This window comes from Salvelinus alpinus, chromosome 14 (genome assembly GCF_045679555.1).
Source record: "Salvelinus alpinus chromosome 14, SLU_Salpinus.1, whole genome shotgun sequence".
NCBI lineage: Eukaryota > Metazoa > Chordata > Actinopteri > Salmoniformes > Salmonidae > Salvelinus > Salvelinus alpinus.
The window spans coordinates 31,185,624-31,212,533 of record NC_092099.1 but is presented as its reverse complement, the minus strand read 5'-3'; the positions used below and the strand labels follow the sequence as shown (position 1 = coordinate 31,212,533).

Sequence of the window (26,910 nt, the reverse complement as noted above, 5' to 3'; positions counted from 1 at the left end):
TTCGCTTGAACGCCCTTGCTCTCTTTCTCTCTCTCCGTCCCTCTTTCAGTCCAATAGACCAGGCGAACGAGGAACAAGGGCAATTTGGGGCTGAACAAGCTCTCTCCATCAGGATTAGCTGTGAGGCCAGGTCGGCAGTATTCCCAGACTGCAGATTTGTAGCGCTGGCTGGTCGTAGTTCTGACTGGAAACAGCTGCTCCAACCGATCCTCTAACTCAGGAGCGGATCCTGTTATTACACATAGGAGGATATGAGCCTTGCTCTCCCTGAGATAGAACCCCATGACCACTCGGCCTGCCAGAGAGAACACACGCATACAGAGGTGCGCACACACACACTTTCATATCTCTCTCTCCGGGGGAGGATGTCACTGTGTACATGTAAAGGAGTCCCATAAAAGGATCAGAAGGTATACTGTGAAATCTGGTGAATGAGCCTGTTTTGGGGAAAAAAGGCCCTCAAGGACCCCAGGAAGAGACAGGATTAAGTCAACAAACGCTGTCCGTCCTTCATGGGGCTTACTACGTTTGTTCTTCATCATGCTAGTTATTCCTCGTTTAACTTGTTGTTCCTTTATTATTTGTCATCTTTTATATTCTATTGTATCAGTCCGTAGTGCTTTATTGAAACAAGCTTGGAAATCCATGGGAGTGTGTTCTTGGGGATTTAACTACAACTGCCTGACTGAGTTTCAATCAAGCAGCGGTTTTACCTGGGCTCAGGCCATTCCTCCCAAACAAGAGGATTCTAGGCCCTCCAGCTCAGCCAGTCATTGCATGATTATCATCTATATGGCCTATAAGACATAGCTGAATCTCTCACATCCATATTCATGGATACTGTTCATCTGCAATGTAACAATCACATCTCTTGCTCTCCCCTTCACTCTCAACCCCCTCCTTTGCACCCTTCCACGTTGCACGCTTCCCTTACTCACCTCCCACAATCACCCCCCCCCCTGCCTGCAAGTGCAGTTGCAGCCAGTCAGTCAGTCAGTGTGACAGAGGAAGCAGTGTTCTGCCTTTGATTGGCTCCATGTTTGACAATATGAGGAGTCAAGCGCTCCCCAGCAAATCAGACAGATCCATAGCCTCAGCTCACAGCAACTCACTGAAAGACAGATAGCAAAGTAGGAAGATGGAGGGAGGAAAAACATGAATCGCAGAGACAGGTTAGAGAGAAAAAAAAAAATTGTACAGCGGTCTAGGTCTTTTGCTGTGTATCACAACATCCCTTACTCCCTCCATCTGCCTCCCTCCCTCTTTTTACAGGGTGACTGCAGCAGGCCATGTCTAGCTGCAGTGTGTCAGTGTCTGCAGTTTTCCTTAACTCTCAGCTCATTATCTTACATTACAAGCCCTGCTCCCTTCTCCGGTTTTCTCTTTGCAATCAGCTGGATGTGTTTCTCTTTCTCTCTTCGTTTATCTCTCTCGCCCTCCCCCAGTCTCTCCCTCTCTCTCCCTCCCTAGTTCTCTCTCCCCCTGCGGAGAGGTTATTACTATGCACAAACTCTGTTGACAGAAGAGTGCAAGCTGCTTTCACCTCAACTACATATCCCAGAGAAAATAGCACCTTTCACCTAAACTCTACATTTCCTTCAGAAAGTACTCACACCCCTTGACTTTTGACATATTTTGTTGTGTTACAGCCTGAATTGATTCAATTGAGATTTTGTCACTGGCCTACACACAATACTTCATAATGTCAAAGTGGATATTTTTTTAATGATTATTTTCAAATGAATAAAACATGAAAGTATTCAACCCCTTTGTTATGGCAAGGCTAAATAAGTTCAGGAGTAAACATTTGCTTAAAAAGTCACATAAGTTGCATGGACTCACTCTGTAATAATAGTGTTTAACATGATTTTTGAATGACTACCTCATCTCTGTACAATTATCTATAGGGTCCCTCAGTCGAGCAGTGAATTTCAAACACATATTCAACCACAAAGACCAGGCAGAGAGAGCCAGGTTGGTTCGTCGCTTCAGTGCCTTGCCGTTCACCTTTGCACCCCTGGGACAGACTACACTCAACCATAGGACCTACTGAAGAGATGAGTCTTCAATAAAGACTTAAAGGTCTCCCACATGGATAGGCAGACCATTCCATAAAAATGGAGCTCTATAGGAGAAAGCCCTGCCTCCAGTTGTTTGCTTAGAAATTCTAGGGACAATTAGGAGGACTGCGTCTTGTGACCGTAGCGAACCCGTAGGTACGTACAGCAGGACCAAATCGGAGAGATAGGTTGGAGCAAGTCCATGTAATGCTTTGTAGGTTAGCAGTAAAACCTTGAAATCAGCCCTAGCCTTAACAGAAAGCCAGTGTAGAGAGGCTACCCTTGAAATATTATTGATATGTTCGTCAAAAGAGAGATCAGGGTCCAAAGTAAAGGCTGTAATAGGAGTAAACTGAGGATGAATCAACAACAGTGTAGTTACTCCAAAATATTAACCTAAATGACAGAATGAAAATAATTTGGCCAAAAAATAATAACTATGTTCTGAATACAAATTGTTATTTGGGGCAAATCCATCAACACATCACAGAGTACATTTTCAAGCATAGTGGTGGCTGCATCATGTTATGGGTATGCTTGTCTTTGGCAAAGACCAGTGAATATTTTTTGCATAAAAATAAACGGGATAGAGCTAAGCACAGGCAAAATCCTAGAGGACAATCTAGTTCTGTCTGCTGTCCAACAGACACTGGGAGACAAATTCACCTTTCAGCAGGACAATAACCTAAAACAAAAGGCCAAATATACACTGGAGTTGCTTACCAAGATGACATTCTGTTAAAATATTTTATCAAGGTTTAAGATAAATGATTAAATAATTCTACCCGGAAACTTAACCATTAGGATTAGAGGTTATGTAGCACGGACAAGGGGTAATTAAAAATGATAACCATTGGGGAAGAAAGGAATGTATGTGTGTGCCGAAAGAAAGCAAAGAGACTCGTTAACCGATGTTTGAACCGACCCAGCTATAACTCTGGGGAGATAAGATAAGACAGGGAGAGCCCCTCCAGGTTTCCCGTATCTGGGGGGGACTGGAACTGTCAGCTGAGTGGTAATAAACTGTGGTGCGACTTCAGGGGAAAATCCAAGAAATTAGTGTGTATGTACAGTGGGGAGAACAAGTATTTGATACACTGCCGATTTTGCAGGTTTTCCTACTTACAAAGCATGTAGAGGTCTGTCATTTTTATCATAGGTACACTTCAACTGTGAGAGACGGAATCTAAAACAAAAATCCAGAAAATCACATTGTATGATTTTTAAATAATTAATTTGCATTTTATTGCATGACATAAGTATTTGATCACCTACCAACCAGTAAGAATTCCGGCTCTCACAGACCTGTTAGTTTTTCTTTAAGAAGCCCTCCTGTTCTCCACTCATTACCTGTATTAACTGCACCTGTTTGAACTCGTTACCTGTATAAAAGACACCTGTCCACACACTCAATCAAACAGATTCCAACCTCTCCACAATGGCCAAGACCAGAGAGCTGTGTAAGGACATCAGGGATAAAATTGTAGACCTGCACAAGGCTGGGATGGGCTACAGGACAATAGGCAAGCAGCTTGGTGAGAAGGAAACAACTGTTGGCGCAATTATTAGAAAATGGAAGAAGTTCAAGATGACGGTCAATCACCCTCGGTCTGGGGCTCCATGCAAGATTTCACCTCGTGGGGCATCAATGATCATGAGGAAGGTGAGGGATCAGCCCAGAACTACACGGCAGGACCTGGTCAATGACCTGAAGAGAGCTGGGACCACAGTCTCAAAGAAAACCATTAGTAACACACTACGCCGTCATGGATTAAAATCCTGCAGCGCACGCAAGGTCCCCCTGCTTAAGCCAGTGCATGTCCAGGCCCGTCTGAAGTTTGCCAATGACCATCTGGATGATCCAGAGGAGGAATGGGAGAAGGTCATGTGGTCTGATGAGACAAAAATAGAGCTTTTTGGTCTAACTCCACTCGCCGTGTTTGGAGGAAGAAGAAGTATGAGTACAACCCCAAGAACACCATCCCAACCGTGAAGCATGGAGGTGGAAACATCATTCTTTGGGGATGCTTTTCTGCAAAGGGGACAGGACGACTGCACCGTATTGAGGGGAGGATGGATGGGGCCATGTATCGCGAGATCTTGGCCAACAACCTCCTTCCCTCAGTAAGAGCATTGAAGATGGGTCGTGGCTGGGTCTTCCAGCATGACAACGACACGAAGCACACAGCCATGGCAACTAAGGAGTGGCTCCGTAAGAAGCATCTCAAGGTCCTGGAGTGGCCTAGCCAGTCTCCAGACCTGAACCCAATAGAAAATCTTTGGAGGGAGCTGAAAGTCCGTATTGCCCAGCGACAGCCCCGAAACCTGAAGGATCTGGAGAAGATCTGTAGGGAGGAGTGGGCCAAAATCCCTGCTGCAGTGTGTGCAAACCTAGTCAAGAACTACAGGAAACGTATGATCTCTGTAATTGCAAACAAAGGTTTCTGTACCAAATATTAAGTTCTGCTTTTCTGATGTATCAAATACTTATGTCATGCAATAAAATGCAAATTAATTACTTAAAAATCATACAATGTGATTTTCTGGATTTTTGTTTTAGATTCCGTCTCTCATAGTTGAAGTGTACCTATGATAAAAATTACAGACCTCTACATGCTTTGTAAGTAGGAAAACCTGCAAAATCGGCAGTGTATCAAATACTTGTTCTCCCCACTGTATGTGTGTAGGTTAAGAGAAAAGTATAAAAGGAACGTTTTTGTATATGCACGGGAGAGCTCTCGCAAATAAAATTGTATCTGACTAATTGTGAGATGGGAATTATGTCTGTTTCATTTAAACCAGAACTTTACAACCTCTGGGTTTCAGACCTAAAAATATAGTTGCAATTTATGAACATTAATTACTAAATTACAGAACACATTCAATGTCCCTGGATGGCCTTGTTACAGTTTTGACTTAAATTGGCTTGAAAATGGCTATTTAGCAATGATCAACAAGCAACTTGAAGAATTTTAAACAGAATAAGGTGCAAATATTATACAATCTAGGTGTGCAAAGATCTTAACCTCTACTTCATCTCCATCCCTGATCCGGGAGCATCCTCATCAGTAAAAAAGCTGACTAGCATAGCCTAGCATAGCGCCACAAGTAAATACTAGCATATAAATATCATGAAATCACAAGTCCCAATACAGCAAATGAAAGATACACATCTTGTGAATCCAGCCATCATTTTCGATTTTTAAAATGTTTTACAGCGAAAACACAATATGTATTTCTATTAGCTAACCACAATAGCAAAAGACTCAACCGCATATTTTCACAATTTTTTTACCGCATAGGTAGCTATCACAAAACCGACCAAATAGAGATATAATTAGTCACTAACCAAGAAACAACTTCATCAGATGACAGTCTTATAACATGTTATACAATAAATCTATGTTTTGTTCGAAAATGTGCATATTTGAGTTATAAATCATAGTTTTACATTGCAGCTACAATCACAAATAGCACCGAAGCAGCAAGAATAATTACAGAGAGCAACGTGAAATACCTAAATACTCATCATAAAACATTTATGAAAAATACATGGTGTACAGCAAATGAAAGATAAACATCTTGTGAATCCAGCCAATATTTCAGATTTTTTAAGTGTTTTACAGCGAAAACACAATATAGCATTATATTAGCTTACCACAATAGCCAAACACACAACCGCATTCATTCACCGCAAAGGTAGCGATCGCAAAAAAAGAGCAAAAGATATAAAATTAATCACTAACCTTGACCAACTTCATCAGATGACAGTCCTATAACATCAGGTTATACAATACACTTATGTTTTGTTCGAAAATGTGCATATTTTGAGCTGAAAACCGTGGCTATACATTGTGAAAATGTAGCAACTTTTTCCCAGAATTTCCGGATATACTTCTGACACTCACCTAATCTGACCAAATAACTCATCATAAACTTTACTAAAAAATACATGTTGGACAGCAAATGAAAGATACACTAGTTCTTAATGCAATCGCCGTGTTAGATTTTTTAAAAATAACTTTACCATAACAAACAGCTAACGTTATAGCGAGACAGCGCCCGCAAAAAGGAAGGAAAATACGACTAAATATTTTCCACAGAAATACGAAATAACATCATAAATGGTTCTTACTTTTGCTGAGTTTCCATCAGAATCTTGTACAAGGAGTCCTTTGTCCAGAATAAATCGTTGTTTGGTTTTAGAATGTCCTCTTCTCCTGTCGAATTAGCAACCTTAGCTAGCCAAGTGGCGCGGAGATGTCCATCTTCACCTAACGCAGAGAACGGAAAACTCCAAAACTCCCGATAAACGTTGAATAATCTGATAAAACTATATTGAAAAAACATACTTTACGATGATATTATCACATGTATCAAATAAAATCAAAGCCGGAGATATTAGCCGTCTATACCGAACGCTTTTCAGAAGCCAATGCTGATGTCCTTCCCGCGCCTTCGAAGACAAAGGAAATAGTGGTCACGTCATTCCAAGAGCTCTTGTTCGACCTCAGATCAAGCTAGACACCCCATTCCACCTCCCACTGCCTGTTGACATCTAGTGGAAGGCGTATGAAGTGCATGTATATCCATAGATTTCAAGCAAATGAATAGGAAGGCCCTGGAACAGAGCCTCGATTTCAGATTTTTCACTTCCTGTCAGGAAGTTTGCTGCAAAATGAGTTCTGTTTTACTCACAGATATAATTCAAACGGTTTTAGAAACTTAAGTGTTTTCTATCCAATAGTAATAATAATATGCATATTGTACGATCTAGAATAGAGTACGAGGCAGTGTAATTTGGGCACGATTTTTTACAAAGTGAAAACAGCGCCCCCATATTGACAAGAAGTTAAGAAACTTACGCAGAAAGAATCACAGCTGAAACTGAATCAGCTGAATCAGCCGAAACTGATTCTAACGTGTATTGACTCAGGGGTGCGAATACTTTTGTAAATGTTATATTTATGCATTTAATTTTCAATAACTTTGTAAACATTTCATAAAACATGTTTTCACTTTGTCATTTATGGGGTATTTTGTGTAGATTGGTGTGAGATTTTTATTTTATTTTATCAATTTTGAATTCATGCTGTAACACAACAAAATGTCTTGTCCATTTGTCAACCAGTATACTAGCAACTAGAGGTCGACCGATTATGATTTTTCAACGCCGATACCGATTATTGGAGGACCAAAAAAAGCTGATACCGATTAATTGGACGAGTTTTATATATATATTTGTTATAATGACAATTACAACAATACTGAATTAACACTTATTTTAACTTAATATAATACATAAATAAAATCTATTTAGTCTCAAATAAATAATGAAACATGGTCAATTTGGTTTAAATAATGCAAAAACACAGTGTTGGAGAAGAAAGTAAAAGTGCAATATGTGCCATGTAAAAAAGCTAACGTTTAAGTTCCTTGCTCAGAACATATGAAAACTGGTGGTTCAATATTCCCAGTTCTTCAATATTCCCAGTTAAGAAGTTTTAGGTTGTAGTTATTATAGGAATTATGACGCGTCGACTATTTCTCTCTATACCATTTGTATTTCATATACCTTTGACTATCGGATGTTCTAATAGGTACTTTAGTATTGTCAGCCTAATCTCGGGAGTTGATAGGCTTGAAGTCATAAGTAGCTCTGAGCAATGCTTGAGCTGCTGGCAAACGCAGTAAAGTTTGAATGAATGCTTACGAGCCTGCTGCTGCCTACCACCGCTCAGTCAGACTGCTCTATCAAATATCAAATCATAGACTTAAATTATAATATAATAAACAGAAATACGAGCCTTTGGTCATTAATAAGGACTAATTCGGAAACTATCACTTAGAAAACAAAACGTTTATTCTTTCAGTGAAATACAGAACAGTTCCGTATTTTATCGAACGGGTGGCAACCCTAAGTCTAAATATTGCTGTTACATTGCACAACCTTCAATGTTATGTCATAATTATGTAAAATTCTGGCAAATTAGTTCGCAACGAGCCAGGCGGCCCAAACTGTTGCATATACCCCGACTCTGCGTGCAATGAACGCAAGAGAAATGACACAATTTCCCTAGTTAATATTGCCTGCTAACATGAATTTCTAATATATACTTCTGCGTATTGATTTTAAGAAAGGCATTGATGTTAATGGTTAGGTACAATTGTGCAAAGATTGTGCTTTTTTCGGCAATGCCCTTTTTAAAAATCATCACCCGTTTGGCGAAGTTGAAGTAGGCTGTGATTTGATGATAAATTAACAGCCACCACATTGATTATATGCAACGCAGGACAAGCTAGTTAAACTAGCAATATCATCAACCATGTATAGTTAACTAGTGATTATGTGAAGATTGATCATTTTTTATAAGATACGTTTAACCTCTTGACGCTAGGAGTCAGATTTTATTATTATTATTATTTTTTAAATAACGTTCCCAAGGTAAACAGACTATTTCTCAGGTCCAGATCGTAGAATATGCATATAATTTACAGATTAGGATAGAAAACACTCCAAAGTTTCCAAAACTGTCAAAATATTGTCTGTGAGTATAACAAAACTGATTCTGCAGCCAAAAACCTGAGGAAATCTAACCCGGAAGTGATATTATTATTATTATTTATTTTTTTATCTGTATTTCCTGGCCCGTCTTTCATCTAATTAAAGGGGTATCAACCAGATTGCTTTTCCAATGGCTTCCTCAGGCTGTGACCAGGAATTAGACATAGTTTCAGGCTTTTATTTTGAAAAATGAGCGAGATTTTTCAAAACTAGTCAGGTGTCCTCTGAATAGTTCCTGCGCGCGAGAGGGGTAGCTCTCCATTTTCTTTCTCTCTTTTATTGAATCGGTTACGGTCTAAATATTATCGATTATGTTTGTTAAAAACAACCTGAGGATTGATTATAAAAAACATTTGAGATGTTTCTACGAACATTACGGATACTTTTTGGAATTTTCGTCGAACGGAACGAGGCTGTGGTTTTCTGAACATAACGCGCAACCCAAATGGCGTTTTTTTGTTATAAAAGTAATATTTATCGAACAAAAATAACATTTATTGTGTAACTGGGAATCTCGTGAGTGCAAACATCCGAAGATTATCAAAGGTAAGCGATTAATTTTATTGCTTTTCTGACTTTCGTGACCATGCTAATTTGGGGCTAGCTGTTCTAGCATTGATTGATACACTCACAAAAGCTTGGATTGCTTTTGCTGCAAAGCATATTTTCAAAATCTGACACGATAGGTGGATTAACAACAAGCTACGCTGTGTTTTGGTATATTTCACTTGTGATTGCATGATTATAAATATTTTTAGTAATATTTTGCGCCCTGCAATTCAGTGGTTGTTTAGGAAAATGATCCCGCTAAAGGGATCCGTAACGCAGAGAAGTTAACCTGATGAGGACAGAGGGCGCTGTTTTCACTTTGGGGGAAATTCGTGCCCAATTTAAACGGCCTCGTACTCAATTCTTGCTCGTACAATATGCATATTATTATTACTATTGGATAGAAAACACTCTCTAGTTTCTAAAACCGTTTGAATTTTGTCTGTGAGTAAAACAAATCAAATCAAATCAAATTTTATTAGTCACATACACATGGTTAGCAGATGTTAATGCGAGTGTAGCGAAATGCTTGTGCTTCTAGTTCCGACAATGCAGTAATAACCAACAAGTAATCTAACCTAACAATTCCACAACTACTACCTTACACACACACACAAGTGTAAAGGGATAAAGAATATGTACATAAAGATATATGAATGAGTGGTGGTACAGAACGGCATGGCAGATGCAGTAGATGGTATAGAGTACGGTATATACATATGAGATGAGTACTGTAGGGTATGTAAACATAAAGTGGCATAGTTTAAAGTGGCTAGTGGTACATGTATTACATAAAGATGGCAAGATGCAGTAGATGATATAGAGTACAGTATATACATATGAGATGGGTAATGTAGGGTATGTAAACATTATATTAAGTGGCATTGTTTAAAGTGGCTAGTGGTACATTTTTACATAATTTCCATCAATTCCCATTTTTAAAGTGGCTGGAGTTGAGTCAGTATGTTGGCAGCGGCCGCTAAATGTTAGTGGTGGCTGTTTAACAGTCTGATGGCCTTGAGATAGAAGCTGTTTTTCAGTCTCTCGGTCCCTGCTTTGATGCACCTGTACTGACCTCGCCTTCTGGATGATAGCGGGGTGAACAGGCAGTGGCTTGGGTGGTTGTTGTCCTTGATGATCTTTATGGCCTTCCTGTGACATCGGGTGGTGTAGGTGTCCTGGAGGGCAGGTAGTTTGCCCCTGGTGATGCGTTCTGCAGACCTCACTACCCTCTGGAGAGCCTTACGGTTGTGGGCGGAGCAGTTGCCGTACCAGGCGGTGATACAGCCCGACAGGATGCTCTCGATTGTGCATCTGTAGAAGTTTGTGAGTGCTTTTGGTGACAAGCCGAATTTCTTCAGCCTCCTGAGGTTGAAGAGGCGCTGCTGCGCCTTCTTCACAACGCTGTCTGTGTGGACCAATTCAGTTTGTCCGTGATGTGTACACCGAGGAACTTAAAACTTTCCACCTTCTCCACTACTGACCCGTCGATGTGGATAGGGGGGTGCTCCCTCTGCTGTTTCCTGAAGTCCACAATCATCTCCTTTGTTTTGTTGACGTTGAGTGTGAGGTTATTTTCCTGACACCACACTCCGAGGGCCCTCACCTCCTCCCTGTAGGCCGTCTCGTCGTTGTTGGTAATCAAGCCTACCACTGTAGTGTCATCCGCAAACTTGATGATTGAGTTGGAGGCGTGCATGGCCACGCAGTCGTGGGTAAACAGGGAGTACAGGAGAGGGCTCAGAACGCACCCTTGTGGGGCCCCAGTGTTGAGGATCAGCGGGGTGGAGATGTTGTTACCTACCCTCACCACCTGGGGGCGGCCCGTCAGGAAGTCCAGGACCCAGTTGCACAGGGCGGGGTTGAGACCCAGGGTCTCGAGCTTGATGACGAGTTTGGAGGGTACTATGGTGTTAAATGCTGAGCTGTAATCGATGAACAGCATTCTCACATGGGTATTCCTCTTGTCCAGATGGGTTAGGGCAGTGTGCAGTGTGGTTGCGATTGCGTCGTCGGTGGACCTATTGGGTCGGTAAGCAAATTGGAGTGGGTCTAGGGTGTCCGGTAGGGTGGAGGTGATATGGTCCTTGACTAGTCTCTCAAAGCACTTCATGATGACGGAAGTGAGTGCTACGGGGCGGTAGTCGTTTAGCTCAGTTACCTTAGCTTTCTTGGGAACAGGAACAATGGTGGCCCTCTTGAAGCATGTGGGAACAGCAGACTGGGATAAGGATTGATTGAATATGTCCGTAAACACACCAGCCAGCTGGTCTGCGCATGCTCTGAGGACGCGGCTGGGAATGCCGTCTGGGCCTGCAGCCTTGCGAGGGTTAACACGTTTAAATGTTTTACTCACCTCGGCTGCAGTGAAGGAGAGCCCGCAGGTTTTGGTAGGGGGCCGTGTCAGTGGCACTGTATTGTCCTCAAAGCGGGCAAAAAAGTTGTTTAGCCTGTCTGGGAGCAAGACATCCTGGTCCGCGACGGGGCTGGTTTTCTTTTTGTAATCCGTGATTGACTGTAGACCCTGCCACATACCTCTTGTGTCTGAGCTGTTGAATTGCGACTCGATTTTGTCTCTGTACTGGGACTTAGCCTGATTGATTGCCTTGCGGAGAGAATAGCTACACTGTTTGTATTCGGTCATGCTTCCGGTCACCTTGCCCTGGTTAAAAGCAGTGGTTCGCGCTTTCAGTTTCACGCGAATGCTGCCGTCAATCCACGGTTTCTGGTTTGGGAATGTTTTAATCGTTGCTGTGGGTACGACATCGTCAATGCACTTCCTAATGAACTCGCTCACCGAATCAGCATATTCGTCAATATTGTTGTTGGACGCGATGCGGAACATATTCCAATCCGCGTGATCGAAGCAGTCTTGAAGCGTGGATTCAGATTGGTCGGACCAGCGTTGAACAGACCTGAGCGCGGGAGCTTGTTGTTTGAGTTTCTGTTTGTAGGCTGGAATCAACAAAATGGAGTCGTGGTCAGCTTTTCCGAAAGGGGGGCGGGGGAGGGCCTTATATGCGTCGCGGAAATTAGTATAACAATGATCTAGGGTTTTCCCAGCCCTGGTAGCACAATCGATATGCTGATAGAATTTAGGGAGTTTTGTTTTTAGATTAGCCTTGTTAAAATCCCCAGCTACGATGAATGCAGCCTCAGGGTGTGTGGTTTCCAGTTTACAAAGAGTCAGATAAAGTTCGTTCAGGGCCATCGATGTGTCTGCTTGGGGGGGAATATATACGGCTGTGATTATGATTGAAGAGAATTCCCTTGGTAGATAATGCGGTCGACATTTGATTGTGAGGAGTTCTAGATCAGGTGAACAGAATGACTTGAGTTCCTGTGTGTTGTTATGATGATCACACCACTTCTCGTTAATCATAAGGCATACCCCCCCGCACAGAACAGAACTCATTTGGCAGCACACTTCCTGACCAGGAAGTGGAAAGTCTGAAATCGATGCTCTGTTCAAGGGCCTGCCTATAAATGGGCATGATACGTATTAGTATACATGCACGTCATACACCTTCCCCTAGATGTCAAGAGGAAGTGAGAGAAGAAATGAAGTGTTTATCTTGGTCTGAGGTGGAATAAATCCTCTTGGCACGATGAGTCACCCATTTCCTGTTTTCTGGAAAGCGCGAAGATGGACCTGGAATTGCCTTCTGGAAAGCTGTCGTTATAGGTGACTACTATCTCCGGCTTTGATTTTATTTGATACATGTCACAATATCATCGTAAAGTATGTTTTTTCAATATAGTTTTATTAGATTATTGAAATTTATTCGGGACGTTAGGCGTGTTGCGTTGGGTGCTTTTGTTCAGGAAGGAGAGCTTCACGCCACTTGGCGAGTGTGCTTGCTAATTCAAGAGGGACAAAGGACGTTCTAAAACCAAACAACGATTGTTCCCGACAAAGGACCTCTTGTACAACACTCTGATGGAAGCTCATCAAAAGTAGGACCCATTTTATGATGCTATTTCATATATCTGTCGAACTGTGTACTATTAGTTTTGCGCCCAGGTTTTAGTCACTATCTCGCCATAACGTAAGCCTTATGTCGTAAAGAAGTTATTTTTAGAATTCTAACACTGTGATTGCATTAAGAACTAGTGTATCTATCATTTCCTATACAACATGTATTTTTTTGTAATGTTTATGAATAGTTATTTGGTCAGAATAGGTGAGTGTCAGAAGTATATCCGCACATTCTGGGAAAAAGATGCTACGTTAGCACAATGTATAACCAATGATTTCAGCTCTAAATATGCACATTTTCGAACAAAACATAAGTGTATGTATAACCTGATGTTATAGGACTGTCATCTGATGAAGGTTTATGAAGGTTAGTGAAAATTAATATATTTTGCTGGTTTATTCGCTAACGCTAATGTGCCTATTGCTATCGCTAACGTGCCTTGATGAATGAATGCGGTTGTGTGGTAGGCTATTGTAGTAAGCTAATATAATGCTATATTGTGTTTTCGCTGTAAAACACTTAAAAAAATCGGAAATATTAGCTGGATTCACAAGATGTTTGTCTTTAATTTGCTGTACACCATGTATTTTTCAGAAATGTTTTATGATGAGTATTTAGGTATTTCACGTTGGTCTCTATAATTACTCTGGCTGCTTCGGTGCTATTTCTGACGGTAGCTGTGATGGTAGCAGCAATGTAAAACTGATTTATACCTCAAATATGCACATTCTTCGAACAAAACATAGATTTATTGTGTAACATGTTATAGGACTGTCATCTGATGAAGTTGTTTCTTGGTTAGTTTGGTTGGTTCTTGGTTAGTTTGGTTGGTTTCGTGCATGCTACCTGTGCTGTGAAAAATGTCTGTCCTTTTTTGTATTTGGTGGTGAGCTAACATAAATATATGTGGTGTTTTCGCTGTAAAACATTTTAAAAATCGGACATGTTGACTGGATTCACAAGATGTGTATCTTTCATTTGCTGTATTGGACTTGTTAATGTGTGAAAGTTAAATATTTCTAAAAAATATTTTTTGAATTTCGCGCTCTGCCTTTTCAGTGGAATGTGGGAGGAGTTCCGCTAGCGGAACGCCGGGGCTAGAAAGGTTAATGATAGCTAGCAACTTACCTTGGCTCCTTGCTGCACTCGCGTAACAGGTGGTCAGCCTGCCACGCAGTCTCATCGTGGAGTGCAATGTAATCGGCCATAATCGGCATCCAAAAATGCCTATTACTGATTGTTATGAAAAATTAGGGCCGATTTCAAGTTATCAGACATGCCGATTAATCGGTCGACCTCTACTGGTAACACGGAATAAAGCGCTCTCACGAACGATATCACCCCTCCCATTCCCCACTCAACATCTTTCTGATTCCCTATCCCACCACTCCTCCAGCCTCTGCAGAATTATCACCATTTATTCAGAGGGGGAGAGAGGGAGAGGCGGTGAGAGTGAGAAGAAGGAGGGATGATCAATAAGAGGGAGCGTGGCCAGGGATCTGCTCCCATCAGCTGAGTAGTCTGGGACCAGCAGAGACGCATGGCTGGAGTGCAATTCCACCACTCACACTCCTTTAATAGGAGCAGGAAGAGGGGGATGACTGATACCGCATGGCAGGGGACCGAGAGACAGAGAGACAGAGAGAGAGAGACTAGTGGTAGTTTTCATTAGGTGAGGGGAGTTCCTTACTAATTAGTGACCTTAATTCATCAAACAAATACAACGGTGGAGCGAAAACCTGCAGACACTCGGCTCTCTGTGGAATGAGTTTGACACGTGTTTTAAGCGCACTGTTTCATTAAATCATTGAGACACAAATGACTCAAGAGGGAGCGTGATGGCCATACTGTGTAAAAAAATAAAAAAATAAAAGCTGCCTCAACTGCATTGTTCTCAACACCAATATGCTGGTTAATTTTGTTACTATGCACATAGCAACATATAGGGAAAGGAGTCAATTCAACAGCACTGTAGATTATGTTTCAGGACCGCAGACAGCGACCGCTGTCAAACGCAGGAGAAAGCGCATTTGTAAAAAAATGATATTATATTTATTAGTGTTGCACCATTATTCTTACATAATATAACCATATACAATTACAGTAGCATGTCTTAGAGTGATGGACTGTGCCATTCCGGTGGCCTCCACAATGGATTAGTCCACTGAAAGAGGCGCAAATCAGAACGGTGTCTTGTGCACCATGAAAAAAAAAAAGTATCTATTTTCGACTGCTCGACTAAAGAAATCTCGGTCGACCATACAATCCACCAATTAACTAAATGAGGTCAGCTTCAAGACAGACAGACAGACAGACAGACAGACAGACAGACAGACAGACAGAGACAGACAGAGAGACAGACAGAGACAGACAGAGAGACAGACAGAGACAGAGAGACAGACACAGACGAGCAGATACCTCCTGTCCAGAGAGGTAGTAGGCGGCCAGCAGTCCTCCGATGAAGCGGATGTTGACCTCGAAGACAGACACTTCAGCGTTCTGAAAAAACAGAGGGAGAATCAGCCAGAGAAAGAGAGAAAGTAAGAGAGCAAAAGAAAGAAAGACACTGCACAGAACTGCCAGAGCAGCCTTTTGCCAAAACCACATCAGATATCTTGCAGAGTAATACCAAACAATAAGTGTGTGTAATGGCACACATTCCTGAATTCAAATAGCCTACCATTCAGACCAAGGCTGTAACACCAAATTCATGTCAGACTAATAGAGAACACCTTTCCAAGTTCTACCACAAGCACAGCCTGATTCCCTATGTAATAACCTCAACGGACTGTTAATCCAACTGTCACCCTGGGAGAGTGGAGAAGGGGGAAGACAGGGGAGGGGAGATTTGTTAAAGGGGGTGTTTCGTGGCACCCCGGCCGTGTTGTGCTCCCCCTCTGAAGGACGGTGGTGAGAACTCATAAAGCTCAAGGCCTCGTCAGCATCCATCTCCCCTTCAGCACCGCTACCTGTTTACAATGACACTTAGGTGCCAGACAAAGAGCGCGGTCATAAAAGCACCGTGTTGGCACTACTGCACAGCACAACAAAATGATCGCCGTCATACGGGTGACCCACGCTAACTGCACAGCACAACAAAATGATCGCCGTCATACGGGTGACCCACGCAAACTGCACAGCACAACAAAATGATCGCCGTCATACGGGTGACCCACGCTAACTGCACAGCACAACAAAATGATCGCCGTCATACGGGTGACCCACGCAAACTGCACAGCACAACAAAATGATCGCCGTCATACGGGTGACCCACGCAAACTGCACAGCACAACAAAATGATCGCCGTCATACGGGTGACCCACGCTAACTGCACAGCACAACAAAATGATCGCCGTCATACGGGTGACCCACGCAAACTGCACAGCACAACAAAATGATCGCCGTCATACGGGTGACCCACGCTAACTGCACAGCACAACAAAATGATCGCCGTCATACGGGTGACCCACGCAAACTGCACAGCACAACAAAATGATCGCCGTCATACGGGTGACCCACGCAAACTGCACAGGACAAAAAAAAAAAAAAAGTGTCATTCAGGTGACTGAAAATATCAGTCATTCAGGTTCTGCACACAAACAATCAGACATGACAATCATTCAAAGTCATTCAGGTGTCTCACACTCTAATTAGTGTCATTCAGGTGTCTCACACTCTAATTAGTGTCATTCAGGTGTCTCACACTCTAATTAGTGTCATTCAGGTGTCTCACACTCTAATTAGTGTCATTCAGGTGTCTCACACTAATTAGTGTCATTCAGGTGTCTCACACTAATTAGTGTCATTCAGGTCTCATACTAATTAGTGTCATTCAGGTCTCACACTAATTAGTGTCATTCAGGTCTCACACTAATTAGTGTCATTCAGATGTCTCACACTCTAATTAGTGTCATTCAGATGTCTCACACTAATTAGTGTCATTCAGATGTCTCACACTAATTAGTGTCATTCAGGTCTCACCCTCTAATTAGTGTCATTCAGATGTCTCACACTCTAATTAGTGTCATTCAGATGTCTCACACTCTACTTAGTGTCATTGATGTCTCACACTAATTAGTGTCATTCAGATGTCTCACACTAATTAGTGTCATTCAGATGTCACTAATTAGTGTCATTCAGGTCTCACACTAATTAGTGTCATTCAGATGTCTCACACTCTAATTAGTGTCATTCAGATGTCTCACACTAATTAGTGTCATTCAGATGTCTCACACTAATTAGTGTCATTCAGGTCTCACCCTCTAATTAGTGTCATTCAGATGTCTCACACTCTACTTAGTGTCATTGATGTCTCACACTAATTAGTGTCATTCAGATGTCTCACACTAATTAGTGTCATTCAGATGTCTCACACTAATTAGTGTCATTCAGATGTCTCACACTGATTAGTGTCATTCAGATGTCTCACACTGATTAGTGTCATTCAGATGTCTCACACTAATTAGTGTCATTCAGATGTCTCACACTCTAATTAGTGTCATTCAGATGTCTCACACTCTACTTAGTGTCATTGATGTCTCACACTAATTAGTGTCATTCAGATGTCTCACTCTACTTAGTGTCATTGATGTCTCACACTAATTAGTGTCATTCAGGTCTCACACTAATTAGTGTCATTCAGATGTCTCACACTAATTAGTGTCATTCAGATGTCACTAATTAGTGTCATTCAGGTCTCACACTAATTAGTGTCATTCAGATGTCTCACACTCTAATTAGTGTCATTGATGTCTCACACTAATTAGTGTCATTCAGATGTCTCACACTAATTAGTGTCATTCAGATGTCTCACACTGATTAGTGTCATTCAGATGTCTCACACTAATTAGTGTCATTCAGATGTCTCACACTCTAATTAGTGTCATTCAGATGTCTCACACTCTACTTAGTGTCATTGATGTCTCACACTAATTAGTGTCATTCAGATGTCTCACTCTACTTAGTGTCATTGATGTCTCACACTAATTAGTGTCATTCAGGTCTCACACTAATTAGTGTCATTCAGGTCTCACACTAATTAGTGTCATTCAGATGTCACTAATTAGTGTCATTCAGGTCTCACACTAATTAGTGTCATTCAGATGTCTCACACTCTAATTAGTGTCATTCAGATGTCTCACACTAATTAGTGTCATTCAGATGTCTCACACTAATTAGTGTCATTCAGGTCTCACCCTCTAATTAGTGTCATTCAGATGTCTCACACTCTAATTAGTGTCATTCAGATGTCTCACACTCTACTTAGTGTCATTGATGTCTCACACTAATTAGTGTCATTCAGATGTCTCACACTAATTAGTGTCATTCAGATGTCTCACACTCTAATTAGTGTCATTCAGATGTCTCACACTGATTAGTGTCATTCAGATGTCTCACACTAATTAGTGTCATTCAGATGTCTCACACTGATTAGTGTCATTCAGATGTCTCACACTAATTAGTGTCATTCAGATGTCTCACACTAATTAGTGTCATTCAGATGTCTCACACTAATTAGTGTCATTCAGATGTCTCACACTGATTAGTGTCATTCAGATGTCTCACACTAATTAGTGTCATTCAGATGTCTCACACTCTAATTAGTGTCATTCAGATGTCTCACACTCTACTTAGTGTCATTGATGTCTCACACTAATTAGTGTCATTCAGGTCTCACACTAATTAGTGTCATTCAGATGTCTCACACTAATTAGTGTCATTCAGATGTCACTAATTAGTGTCATTCAGGTCTCACACTCTAATTAGTGTCATTCAGATGTCTCACTCTAATTAGTGTCATTCAGATGTCTCACTCCAATTAGTGTCGTTCATGTGACTCCTATAAAGACCAGAATGTATCATGTTTAAGGTGACAACTGAAAGATATACTTTAACTGCAGTGCTTCAACTCCTTCGATATAACATTTAAAAAGTGTAACATGTAACATTTAAAACATGTCAGAATTTTCCTTGGAAACCATCTGAATTTGTAAATAAGGAATGTTACTCCATATTAAATGAGGTTCATCTAATCCGAGTGGGACATCATGTACTAATTAATCTCCCACGTGCTATCGATTCACATGAAATCTTACTTTAAACTCTGGTAAATTAATTCCTAACCCAGCGTTGTCTAAACAGACTCAATTAATTCAGTCATTTTTTAAAGCGTGACGATTCATTTCCGACTGCATTGAGAGTCATCCATCATCGCAGGGCGCTCTAGTACAGGCCTTCCAGGAACCATCCAGCTAACAATGACTCACCACAAAGGACAGCCCAACATGGCAGCTAATTAATCATTCATTAGTAGAGGCTTTAACACATGTACGAGCTCACACACACACACACGCACACACATACACTGCACGAACACATACACACAAGTCGCGCACACACACACGTTGCACACACACACACAGGTTGCGCGCGCACACACACACACGTCGCGCGCACACACACACACGTCGCGCGCACACACACGTCGCACGCACACACACACACGTCGCACGCACACACACACACACGTCGCACGCACACACACACACACGTCGCACGCACACACACACACACATCACACACACACACGTCACACACACACACGTCACACACACACACGTCACACACACACACACACACACACACACACACACACACACACGTCACACACACACACACGTCACACACACGTCACACACACACACACACGTCACACACACACACACGTCGCACACACACACACGTCGCACACACACACACGTCGCACACACACACACGTCGCACACACACACACGTCGCACACACACACACGTCGCACACACACCCTCTCTCCCTCTATGAAGCCGTAAGCCCATGATTAAGTTTGACAAAGACTGATGTCTTTAATATAGTCAGTAACTGGAAATCTTTGCTCTCATTTTAGCCTGGAAGTAAGAAGCAACAAGGGAGAGGAGCATGGGCTAGATGCAAACAGATAGCTCAAACAAACCTTTCATTTACACTGAAGTCTAAGTACAGAAGATTCTAATTATATTTTGGAACCACCGCAAGCTACAAAACACTACTTCAAAACACAACTATTTTGAAGAACTTGAAATCATTCCCGTTTCTCATTTGGGAATTGCTATTTTCAGAGGCTGAGAAGGGAGGGAGATCAGGGAATAACATCCATGACAGTTTATGAGCTTAACTGTTAATGCCTGAATCTTAATGCCTAAATACAGTGAGTGTGGAGGTATTACAGATAGAACTGATCTAGATCAACACTCCCACCTCAGATTACTAACATCCACTCCTCCAATTTTGCTCTCTCCTCTCTTTCTCCATCTTTCATCCTCTTCTTTCTACTTCCTTCCTCGATCCGTCTCTCCCCCCCACCCACTCCGTCCGTCCCTCCCCTTCCCTCCATCTACTTTGATCCATCTCTCCCTCCCTCCCGCCCTCTCCCTCCCTCCCTCCCGTCCGTCCCTCTTCCTCCCCTTCCGTCCGACCCCCTCCCTCCCCTTCCGTCCGTATCCCTCTCTCCCTCCCTCCCTCCCCTTCCGTCCGTATCCCCCTCTCTCCCTCCCTCCCCTTCCGTCCGTATCCCCCTCTCTCCCTCCCTCCCCTTCCGTCCGTATCCCCCTCTCTCCCTCCCTCCCTCCCCTTCCGTCCGTATCCCCCTCTCTCCCTCCCCTTCCGTCCGTATCTCTCTCTCGCTCTCTCCCCTTCCGTCCGTATCTCTCGCTCTCTCTCTCTCCCCTTCCGTCCGTATCTCTCGCTCTCTCTCTCTCCCCTTCCGTCCGTCCGTACGTCTCTCTCTCTCCGTCCGTCCGTACGTCTCTTTCTCTCCGTCCGTCCGTACGTCTCTCTCTCTCCGTCCGTCCGTACGTCTCTCTCTCTCCGTCCGTCCGTACGTCTCTCTCTCTCCGTCCGTCCGTACGTCTCTCTCTCTCCGTCCGTCCGTACGTCTCTCTCTCTCCGTCCGTCTGTACGTCTCTCTCTCTCCGTCCGTCCGTACGTCTCTCTCTCTCCGTCCGTCCGTACGTCTCTCTCTCTCCGTCCGTCCGTACGTCTCTCTCTCTCCGTCCGTCCCTACGTCTCTCTCTCTCCGTCCGTCCCTACGTCTCTCTCTCTCTCTCCGTCCGTCCCTCTCTCTCTCCGTCCGTCCCTCTCTCTCTCCGTCCGTCCCTCTCTCTCTCTCTCCGTCCGTCCCTCTCTCTCTCTCAGTCCGTCCGTCTCCCACCCTCTCTCTCAGGCCGTCCGTCTCCCTCCCTTTCTCTCTCTCAGTCCGTCCGTCTCCCTCCCTTTCTCTCTCAGTCCGTCCGTCCGTCTCCCTCCCTCTCTCTCTCTCAGTCCGTCCGTCCCCCTCCCTCTCTCTCTCTCAGTCCGTCCGTCCCCCTCCCTCTCTCTCTCTCAGTCCGTCCGTCTCCCTCCCTCTCTCTCAGTCCGTCCGTCTCCCTCCCTCTCTCTCTCTCAGTCCGTCCGTCTCCCTCCCTTTCTCTCTCTCAGTCCGTCCGTCTCCCTCCCTTTCTCTCTCTCAGTCCGTCCGTCTCCCTCCCTTTCTCTCTCTCAGTCCGTCCGTCTCCCTCCCTCCCTCTCTCTCAGTCCGTCCGTACGTCTCTCTCTCTCCGTCCGTCCGTACGTCTCTCTCTCTCCGTCCGTCCGTACGTCTCTCTCTCTCCGTCCGTCCGTACGTCTCTCTCTCTCCGTCCGTCCGTACGTCTCTCTCTCTCCGTCCGTCCGTACGTCTCTCTCTCTCCGTCCGTCCCTACGTCTCTCTCTCTCCGTCCGTCCCTACGTCTCTCTCTCTCTCTCCGTCCGTCCCTCTCTCTCTCCGTCCGTCCGTCCCTCTCTCTCTCCGTCCGTCCCTCTCTCTCTCCGTCCGTCCCTCTCTCTCTCTCTCCGTCCGTCCCTCTCTCTCTCCGTCCGTCCCTCTCTCTCTCTCAGTCCGTCCGTCTCCCACCCTCTCTCTCAGGCCGTCCGTCTCCCTCCCTTTCTCTCTCTCAGTCCGTCCGTCTCCCTCCCTTTCTCTCTCTCAGTCCGTCCGTCCGTCTCCCTCCCTCTCTCTCTCTCAGTCCGTCCGTCCCCCTCCCTCTCTCTCTCTGTCCGTCCGTCCCCCTCCCTCTCTCTCTCTCAGTCCGTCCGTCTCCCTCCCTCTCTCTCAGTCCGTCCGTCTCCCTCCCTCTCTCTCTCTCAGTCCGTCCGTCTCCCTCCCTTTCTCTCTCTCAGTCCGTCCGTCTCCCTCCCTTTCTCTCTCTCAGTCCGTCCGTCTCCCTCCCTTTCTCTCTCTCAGTCCGTCCGTCTCCCTCCCTCCCTCTCTCTCAGTCCGTCCGACTCCCTCTCTCTCTCTCTCAGTCCGTCCGTCTCCCTCCCTCTCTCTCTCTCAGTCCGTCCGTCTCCCTCCCGCTCTCTCTCTCAGTCCGTCCGTCTCCCTCCCTCTCTCTCAGTCCGTCCGTCTCCCTCCCTCCCTCTCTCTCAGTCCGTCCGTCCCCCTCCCTCTCTCTGTCCGTCCGTCCGTCCCCCTCCCTCCCTCTCTCTGTCCGTCCGTCCGTCCCCACGTCTCTCTCTCTCCGTCCGTCCGTACGTCTCTCTCTCTCCGTCCGTCCGTACGTCTCTCTCTCTCCGTCCGTCCCTACGTCTCTCTCTCTCCGTCCGTCCCTACGTCTCTCTCTCTCTCTCCGTCCGTCCCTCTCTCTCTCCGTCCGTCCGTCCCTCTCTCTCTCCGTCCGTCCCTCTCTCTCTCCGTCCGTCCCTCTCTCTCTCTCTCCGTCCGTCCCTCTCTCTCTCTCAGTCCGTCCGTCTCCCACCCTCTCTCTCAGGCCGTCCGTCTCCCTCCCTTTCTCTCTCTCAGTCCGTCCGTCTCCCTCCCTTTCTCTCTCTCAGTCCGTCCGTCCGTCTCCCTCCCTCTCTCTCTCTCAGTCCGTCCGTCCCCCTCCCTCTCTCTCTCTGTCCGTCCGTCCCCCTCCCTCTCTCTCTCTCAGTCCGTCCGTCTCCCTCCCTCTCTCTCAGTCCGTCCGTCTCCCTCCCTCTCTCTCTCTCAGTCCGTCCGTCTCCCTCCCTTTCTCTCTCTCAGTCCGTCCGTCTCCCTCCCTTTCTCTCTCTCAGTCCGTCCGTCTCCCTCCCTTTCTCTCTCTCAGTCCGTCCGTCTCCCTCCCTCCCTCTCTCTCAGTCCGTCCGACTCCCTCTCTCTCTCTCTCAGTCCGTCCGTCTCCCTCCCTCTCTCTCTCTCAGTCCGTCCGTCTCCCTCCCGCTCTCTCTCTGTCCGTCCGTCTCCCTCCCTCTCTCTCAGTCCGTCCGTCTCCCTCCCTCCCTCTCTCTCAGTCCGTCCGTCCCCCTCCCTCTCTCTGTCCGTCCGTCCGTCCCCCTCCCTCCCTCTCTCTGTCCGTCCGTCCCCCTCCCCCTCTCTCAGTCCGTCCCTCTCTCTCTCATGTTAAGTTCATGTTTTAAGTATTCCTATATTCCTGTTATTACGGGGCTATCACTAAGTCAAGAGTGCGCATGCGCATGAAGTCTGGTGGTTGTTGGACCGAGACTCGAGTGTAATGGCTACTTGTAGTGTGTTCATATAGTATAGTAAACTTTGTTAAACTGGAACCTTGTCGTTGTGTCATTTCGAGTTAACATTGGTAGCAGAGGATGGTTTCTAACTACAATGTGCCACCTCGCTTTGACGAGAAGAGGTCGTACGAAAGTTGGAAAAATGAACTGGGAATCTGGACACGCGTTACTAATCTGGACGCGAAAAAGCAAGCACTTGCGGTGGTATTATCGCTCGAGGGAAGAGCGAGAGATACAGCACTGGAAATATCCGTTGAGGATTTGAACAAGGATGACGGTATGGGAACTTTGATCACAGCACTAGATCTGTATTTCTTAAAGAAGAGAAAGACCGTGCCTACGAGGCATATTCAAACTTTGACAGTGTTACGAGAGATATTTTGGTTGCAATGGCAGACTACATCATTGATTTCGAACAGAGGTACAATAGAATGCGCAAGTACGACATGGTTCTCCCAGATGCAGTGTTAGGGTTCAAGTTGCTAGACACTGCTTGTCTAGATGGTAGGGAGAAACAGTTGGCTTTGACTGCTTGTACTGTGCTGACTTTTGCATCTATGAAGTCGGCACTAAAAATAATATTTGGTGAAAAGACGTCTGTAACAGATGGAATGTAAGTGAGTGACACAGCATATTACACTGAGCAGCAGAGAAAAGGCGCCAACAAGTCACGTTCTCAAGACAACCAGAAGAGGGCGCCATTTCCCAGCACAAATCCACTGGACAAATATGGAAGGAGATCGAAATGTGCAATTTGTCAAAGCACTTACCATTGGGTTAAGGACTGTCCTCATAAAAATGAACAAGTTAAACTAACAGAGGAAAATGTAAACACAGAGATAGAGCAGTGTAACATTACACTGTTTTCAAATGAATCTGATACTGAGATTTTTATAGTTGAATCCTTAGGATCTGCTGTGATTGATACTGCATGTACACGGACAGTGTGTGGTTCAAAATGGCTTGATAGCTATGTCAGTGAACTAAATATGAAAGAAGTACAAAATATGATTGACACACCAAGCAAAAGAGCTTTCAAATTTGGAGATGGGAGAATTGTCCATTCTACCAAGAGAGTTAAGATACCAGCAAAAATTGGTCAGACTAAGTGTCACATTGAAACAGAGGTGGTCCCTACAGATATCCCCTTACTATTAAAGCTTCCCTCAAGAAGGCAGAGGCTGTACTAGACATAAAAAATGACAAGGCAGTGATGTTTAAACAACCAGTGACTCTTGAACTTACTACATCAGGCCACTATTGTGTAAACATTTTAGACAAAGACATCTCACAGAGTCCATGCAAAAATGAGATTCTGACTGACACAGAGCACATGGAGATTCTGACAGTCACAGAGAACATGAGCACTAAAGAAAAACACAAAGTATTGCAAAAGCTTTACAAACAGTTTGGACATGATACAGTTGACAGACTTCAGAAGTTACTCAGCAGTTCAGGGAATAATGATGATGAGAAGTACGAAACTGGAAACAAAGTGTACTACAAACGAGTTGACTGTCAAGAGTGGAAAGGACCGGGAGTAGTCATTGATCAAGATGGTGTGGTGATATTTGTGAGGCACGAAGGCATGATTGTCAGGGTGCATCACTCAAGATTGCGGAAAGTAAATGATCAACAAGATAGAGGGGCTGTTGCTGAGAATCAGTCTCCTAATGAAAATGACAAAAAGGACACAGTAACAGACACAAACCTACCAGATGTCACATCCAATGATATGGACACTGAAACTGACACAGGAAATGGAGCAGAGACCTTCAACCATGCCACAGGTAATACTGTTGAGCGTTCAAATGAGGAAAACATTCAACAACAGCCACATGTGTTAAGAGAACATGGTTGTTCCAATCTGAAAACTGGACAAACTGTTAAATACATGGACAGAGAAAGGGGTATTTCACATACAGCAACCGTCATTGGACGAGCAGGAAAAGTAAAACACAAGAACTGGTACAACTTGCAGTACTCTGAACCAGCTACACTTTCTTCTGGTACAACAGGGTCAGCTGACCTGTCACTTGTAGATAATATCAGAATTGAATCAATGGAAAATCGAGAAAAACAGAATGACATTCAAAATTATGATGTACTTGAAACAAAGGACGTGTCATTTGACTCCGCTAAGCTAGATGAGCTCAGTAATTGAAGGAAAAATGGAGTGTTTGAGGAAGTCAAAGACATTGGCCAAAAATGCATCTCAACAAGGTGGGTGTGTACCCTTAAAGAATCCTTAACTGGAATAGTGCCTAAAGCACGTCTAGTAGCTAGAGGTTTTGAGGAGCTGGCTGCTAAAGAACTCCCAAAAGACTCACCGACATGCGCCTCAGAGTCACTCAGATTGCTGATGTCAGTGATCTGCCAGAAAAAATGGAAACTTAATTCCATAGACATCAAATCTGCATTTTTGCAGGGAACAGAGCTGTCAAGGGACATTCACATCCGACCTCCGCCTGAAGCTAAAAGCGAAGGAACACTGTGGAAACTAAAAAAGTGTGTGTATGGACTGGCAGATGCATCACTCTACTGGTACAACAAAGTCAAGGCAACAATGCTGAATACAAAAATGTCACAAGTGGATCCTGCAGTCTTCTATTGGCTTGATCAAGACTGCAATGTGACTGGAGTACTTGCCTGTCATGTTGATGACTTTATCTGGGGTGGCTCACAGACCTTTGCTTCAACTGTGATTCCACACCTCAAAGCTGTTTTCTAGGTTGGCCGTGAGGAGCATGATCATTTTTGTTATGTTGGCATAGAGTTTATTACAGTTGATGGAAAAATACTGATGCAACAGGAGAGCTATATCAAGAATCTTCAACCCATCCACATGGATTCTTCAAGAGCCGTACAAAGGAATTCCCCTCTATGTGGAATTGAAGCTGGTCAATTGAGGTCAAAGATAGGACACATTTTATGGGCTGCGAGACAGAGTAGACCTGGTTTGATGGTTGCAACTTGGCATCTAACACAAAACACGCCACTGTACAAACCATTCATGAGGCAAACAAAGTTGTTCGTAAACTGAAATCACTACAAGTGACTTTAAAGTTTCAGCATGTTGGAAAAGATGACTCTTTGAAACTAGTTGTCTTCAGTGATGCTTCGCTAGGGAACCTTACAGATGGAGGCACACAAGGTGGACATCTAATCGTGTTAATGGGTGAAGGAGGAAGATTCTCACCTATCTGGCAGTCAAAAA

General features: G+C 44.1%; 1 protein-coding gene across 2 annotated transcripts in view; it reads right to left on the bottom strand.

Annotated features, from left to right (window-relative positions):
• Positions 1-26,910, bottom strand: part of LOC139538767 (mannosyl-oligosaccharide 1,2-alpha-mannosidase IB-like) — a 172,193-nt gene that overhangs the window by 31,409 nt on the left and 113,874 nt on the right. For both annotated transcript variants that reach the window (XM_071341178.1, XM_071341179.1), the window contains exon 7: positions 15,573-15,653. In XM_071341178.1, the coding sequence (XP_071197279.1) occupies positions 15,573-15,653 (81 nt within the window). The remainder of the gene's footprint in view (positions 1-15,572; positions 15,654-26,910) is intronic.